The sequence below is a fragment of the Terrapene carolina genome, unplaced genomic scaffold (genome assembly GCF_002925995.2).
Source record: "Terrapene carolina triunguis isolate 2854851 unplaced genomic scaffold, T_m_triunguis-2.0 Scaffold604, whole genome shotgun sequence".
Classification (NCBI taxonomy): Eukaryota; Metazoa; Chordata; order Testudines; family Emydidae; genus Terrapene; species Terrapene triunguis.
Window position 1 is genome coordinate 295915 of NW_020664955.1, and position 6261 is coordinate 302175.

General features: G+C 42.7%; 1 protein-coding gene across 1 annotated transcript in view; it reads left to right on the forward strand.

Annotated features, from left to right (window-relative positions):
- Positions 1-4194: 4194 nt before the first annotated feature.
- The window catches only part of UHRF1BP1 (UHRF1 binding protein 1), a 47273-nt gene continuing 45206 nt past the window's right edge, over positions 4195-6261 (forward strand). The window contains exon 1 of the mRNA XM_029913341.1: positions 4195-4199. Coding sequence (XP_029769201.1) covers positions 4195-4199 — 5 coding nt within the window. The remainder of the gene's footprint in view (positions 4200-6261) is intronic.

The window sequence follows — 6261 nt, forward strand, 5'->3', positions numbered from 1 at the left end:
TGAATAGGACTAAACTATGTACATAATAGTTTTTTGCCTTTTGTTTCATAATAAATTTTATTTATATAACGCTTTTGCTGATTTTTAAAGTGTTACATAAACAGGACAGGTGAAATATTATGTAAAGCAACCATAAACACATGAAAAGACCTAGGTTTACAATTTATGATTAAAACTCTACTATCTACACAATATACATATATTTAAGTTTTTACATTTTATGTCTCTTAGAAACAGTAGCCAATCAGTTGTTTTAATTGTCATATTTGAATTCAGCACATCAAAATACATAATAAATAGCACATTTTATCTCTGAAGCAGACGACTTCTCAAAAATTGTAGACCAGTGTAGCCTGTGTGGAAAAGCAATATCAGGAAAGCATTTAACATATCTTTATCTTTTAATGCAATTTAGCAGCTGGAAATAAGGAGAAGTCAGCTTTATGTGACCAGTAAGCATTTCACAGACCCATGTGGAAGACTCTTATTTAGCACCTTCTACCTAGGGATCCCAAAGCACTTTACCAACATCGATGAATGCATCCTCCTCATCCCAATAATACACATCAGGATCTTCAACCAGACTCTGGGAGGAGTTAATGTCTGGCCATGCAGATGTCCAGAATCCATCTGGCCCTCACCCCCACATTACATATATGATACTAGAGAGTAACTGAGCAAAGAGGCATTCTTTGCACTAGTTCAACATCTTGCTACATAGTGTTTCAAGCTTTATTCAGAGGCTAAGATGGCAATGGTGTCAGAAAGACCTCTTTGCCTAAGGAGACTTATCATTCTCTGGAAAGCACTGAGAGAGGGGATAGAGCAATGTGTAAGTCAGGGAAGTGGGATGTAGCCTCCATCAGGAATTACTGGGGGAGGTTGTTTGGCCTGTATTAGGCAGGAGGTTAGAATAGATTATTATAATGGTCCCTGCTGGCCTGATGGTCTCAGAATCATGCGTGGAATGGGGAAAATCCTACGGTTGTATGTGCTTCCTATTTTCATCAATACCCCTAGTTTCCTGTCTAAATGCTTAACTCTGGAAATTACCATCTGCCCTCCTAAATTCCCCAGTAGGTTTACTTGCATATGTGATTTTTTCACTTCTTGTCCTAATCTGTTATGCATTGTTGCTGTGTGTTCGTAAGCAACTGCTGCATGCCACCCTCGGGTGGTTGCCTTTTGGTGGTGGTTGAAGTGACTACTGCATGTGTGGTTGGTAAAGTGCTTCGGGGTCCTTGAGGCTGAGAGGTGCAATGTAATTGCAAGATGTTATTTATTCACCTTATAACCCTTTTAGTTTCTTTTAGTATCTTCCCCGCCCCCCTCTGCTCATGCTTTAAGCTAATTGGAAATGCACTGCTTTAGTTTAATGGATCAGTCCTTGGAATGGTCTGATACTGGTCATCTTATTTGGCCCCTTGAAGTAATGGAAGGTGCTCACCAAAACAGCACCTCTGACTGTGCAGTTTGAAATCTAGTTCAATCCAGAGATGAAACTGCATTCTGCCCTTGGTCTAATCTGCAGATATTGAAATGCCTATTTCCTTTACTAGCTGTTTGTAGGAGAGCTATTTCCATATGGACTTTTGCTACCTGACACAATGCAGCTGGACAGCAACAGACTAAAAGCAAGCAGGACTTCTGCTGCAGAGAATTGGTAGTGGGACTTGTACAGTCTTTCACCTCTATAACCTGCTTGAAACCAATCCAGTTGAGTAGCGATTGAAAGTCCTTACCATTGTGTTATCATGCAATGCTCTATGTGAAATGAACTTTGGAGACTCGCTCCACTTATAAATGAATGGGTATCCATGTCTCAAAATTGATCACTTTTGGCATTGTGTCCCTCTTTTTGATAGTCCCAGCAGAGAGGCTAATGACTGAATTGACCAAGTAGACTGAATTCCCTTCCCATTCCTAGAAATGGCTCATCTCAAGTCAAGGTTGGGGCCCACAGGTGGCCAGTGTCGGAAAGCCTATGTCACTTATGTGCCCTGTGGAAAAAGAGACCTTCAGTCTCCCGGGCTCTCAATCTAGCACCTCTTCCCAGAGCTAAATACACTAATTAAAATATACAAAGTAAAATATTTTATGCTACCGTAGCTCAGAAAGGATCTTTGTTCTCTGAGCCTGAAGCTGTCTCCTTGCCTTTTGTATGGTACAGTAACAGCTTCTCACCTCAGGCTTCTGGAGAAGACTTTAGCCATAATGCATTGGGCTTTAAATATCTCACTTTGCCTGCAGTGCAGATTCATCCTGCACTGTCACACCACTGGAATTCAAGATAATGCTGTAACCCACAAGAAAGGCGGTCTCAGCTTCAGCACCTTTTATACCCTCCTTCAGTATCTGAGGAATTTACAGCTCCTCATTAAGATGGGAACCACAACTTGCCTAAAATAGCTGTTACAGCTATGGGGAAGTGTGTAAAACCACAAAGCTTCCAGCAGTTAAAAATTGATGATAAATTATTAGTGGAATGGAAGTTTCCCTTCTGCAAAAGCATCACGTTACTGCTTTTTCAAGGTGCTGTGCTTCTGAACCAGCTGGTAAGATGCCTTGTGCCCCAAATGAAACAAAACATAAGTTACAATAAAAAGAAACATGGCCTGAGCAATAAATCTTGAAGCAGAACCCAATGGAAAACCAAAAATAAATTCTGCAGCCCACCCTGAAACAGTTTGCATCCACCCCACAACAGAGAATGGAAGCAGAGATGCAAATGTTTGGAGTCTTCTCTTTGAAGGATGCCGGTCTCTGTAAAGTAGGGGAGGATTCCAGAATCTCCAGTTTTTGTTGCAAAAGTCCCTACTTCCTGTCCCCTTGAGACAATACCACAAGATGGTCAGCAGTTCTGCACCTGTTGTTTTTAATGCTGTGACAAGGATGCAGGGCAATGGATGGTCTCTCAAGAAGGCTGGTCTTGTGTTATTTACCTATCTGACAGATGGGAATAATGCCTCTCTTCTTTTCAGGGAATTAAGGAGATGATGTCTGGTAAACCTGGCCCATAGTGATGTGCTGTGTGGTTTTGGGAAAGTCACTTCAGCTCTCTGCCTCAGTTTCCTCAGGTGTATAATAGGGATAATACTTACTTGCCTCATCCTAATGGTGAGAGAATTAACTCATTAACATTTGTATATTGCTCTGAATATAGATTTAGAAACATTAGAGAATGGAAACATTTTCAGGTAGAGTTCAAAGCAAGGGTCTCTTCAGTCCATTTCATTAGAGAGAGAGACTATTGTTAACCATATATTTCAACCCTCCACTCCCCAATACACTGTCACATTGATTCTAGCAATACTTCATTCTGAAGGAAGAGCTGTCAAAGTAACTGGTGAGCTGTGGACCTCAGTTTGAGAACCGCTAGTTTATAGGCTTCGGTCTCTTAAATTCCCGCATACCTCTTTCCAGCAATACATGCAGGACTGTGGATGCAGAGCTTTTCGGGATATGCTTTGGTAACTGCTACTTTTGTTACAGTGTTGGTGGCTTTCAGTCCTGTTTTCCGCCCCCCCCCATATTGATTAATTCTTCATGCAAATACAGACCCCAGATCACATGCTGGGGAAAGTAACAGCTAGCTGCTGCTACTTGTGGTCAGTGGGTGGGGGAAGAGTGTGCACACATGACAGCGCATGCTTTCTTCCGTATAAAGTTATCTTTAAAATCGGAAATGTACTGCACGGTCGTCCATCAGAAGAGCTAAACTGACAGTTCTGCAACGCAGGTATCTACAGCTTGGCTCTTGATAGTCTCAAACCACTTCCACCTAAATCACAAAGCCGCGTAGAGGAATGTGCACTCTATCTGGCAAGTTAGAAGGAGACTTATTGTGAGAGAGAATAATTTGGACTTCTGCAATGCAGGAGACAGAAACTCCTGGGTTCAGTTCCCAGCTCTGACACTGACTTATAGTGCAGCTTTGTACAAGTCACTAACGTTCCTTGTACCCCTGCTTATTTCCCCCCAAATGACTAATATTTACCAACCGTTCGCATGATTGTATTAATAGTTGGCATGTACCACAAAATACTTCATACGTTATATAGGACAAAGTGTACGGTGTGTATATATGCACACATGCACAGTAGTGCTTTACTAATAGTGACTAATTATAAGCCTACCGGCCTCCTTGTGTGATAGGTACTGTCCCTGTTTTACAGATGAGAAAACAAAGCAACCATGAGGTGAGGGAAGTTGTTCAAAATCACAGAGCTAGGATGGAATTCAGTAATCCTGATTCCCATTCCCTGCTCTTGTAGTATTTTGCCTGGACTTGTTCTTCTGCCTTCACTTCCCGCCCAACCGTTGTATTGAATCTAAATTACACAATAGCCTTTAATTTCCAGTGGGTGGAAATAAATTGCAAGGGGAATCAGATTGCAAAATAAAGTCGCTCAAAATCTTGGAGGTGGGGCTTCCAACTACCATAAAGGAGCAAAGGTGGTGTAAAATTCCCCAGCTTATGCCCTGCTTTCTAGTTGTCTTCGCTTGTGTGCTATTATTTGCTTGGGGTTTAGTCTTGGGAAACACGCTGGCAGCTGAACACTTTGCATTCCAAACTTCTGGACATGGAGTGGTTGGCATTTAAAGACTATCGAGCTTCCAAATGATGGACTCAAAATAGCAAAACATCTCCTCAACAAGTGCATGTGTCAACCCTGGCAAGACTCCCTCTTTTTTTCAGATTAATTTGTGGCCTGTTGCACAAGTCTCCTTCTGGTGAGGAAGGAGTTTGCTGTGTGTTTTGTACAGCGTGTGCTTGAGCTGGAGCCTCCATAAAGTTCCAGCATACGCAGCCCTGATTAACTGTTCCTACCCAGGAAGAGAGACGGTCTAAAAGGGACTAAGCTGAGTGGATGTATGCGTGGGGGAGACACACTCTGTGATAGGTGAACATACCAGGTTACACTGTACAACGGTTCTGTCTTTTCCCCAGCATGTTTGGAAACCATGGTTTCTTTCGTAGGTTGAACTTTGAACTGGATTTTCAATTCCTTTTGGTTTTAGTCATCATCTTGCAGTCCAACAGTCACAGCAGAGAATAGCACTAGTGATATTCCTGGAGTTCGGAGAGCTAACTGCTGAATGGATTTGGGCAGGGTAGGCGAACATTCCACAATGCAGGTGAAGCTGAATAATTTGCCTTGGAGAGTTTAGTGGCTAGGCTTTTATTTAAGTTAGATGAATGTGGTGCCCATGAAACAGAGAGACTGATAACCCTGATAACCAAGAGCAATTGTGGTGCAGGCAGGTATGGTGTTAAAGCATCCTTCACACAGATTTGTCAGTGTATTGTAATCCTGCCTTGCTGCAATGCACCTGCTAATCCAGTGCTGAATGCTGAGCAGAGACCATCAGCTGTGGATAGATCAGGGTGAGCCACCAGGCTTGCTGCACTATGACCTAGGATCTTGTCTACATAGAAAGTTTTACCAGTTATAATGGTGCAGTTACACTAATGTAATTCTACCATATAATTCCCTGGGTGGACACTCCTGTTTGAGTTTGAGGGTTTTTTTTTTTTGTTTTTGTTTTTTTCTGGTTTAGTTTAACCCCTTTCAAAGAGACATAAGCTAAACAAACAAACAGGCATTCTTAAACCAGAAAAAGTGTGCCCACCAAGGGAGTTCTAGCAGTATTACTCTAGTGATTCAGATTCACACCGTACCTTAGGCTGGTATAACTTTTCTGTGTACACAAGGCACTAGTCAGATGTGTAGGTAGATGAAAAGGGAGCGTGTTTACTTACTGCATCACCTAGCTCCCTGCTGTGACCTAAGAGCCAGAACAATCTGTCTAGTGCAGGGGTAGGCAACCTTTCAGAAGTGCTGTGCCGAGTCTTCATTTATTCACTTTAATTTAAGGTTTCGTGTGCCGGTAATACATGTTAATGTTTTTTAGAAGGTCTCTCTCTATAAGTCTATATTCTATAACTAAACTATTGTTGTATGTAAAGTAAACAAGGTTTTCAAAATGTTTAAGAAGCTTCGTTTAAAATTAAATTAAAATGCTGATCTTACGCTGCCAGCCTGCTCAGACCGCTTCCAGCCTGGGGTTCTGTTCACCTAGGTCTGCAGCGGGCTGAGCGGGGCGACTTGAGGTCAGGGCAGAGGGCTGGGGTGTGTGTGGAGGTGCAGGGCAGAAGGCTGGGTGTTGAGGGGGGTTCAGGGCAGAGGGGTGTGTGGAGGTGCAGGGCAGAAGGCTGGGAGTTGGGGGGGACTCGAGGTCAGGGCAGAGGGCTGGGGG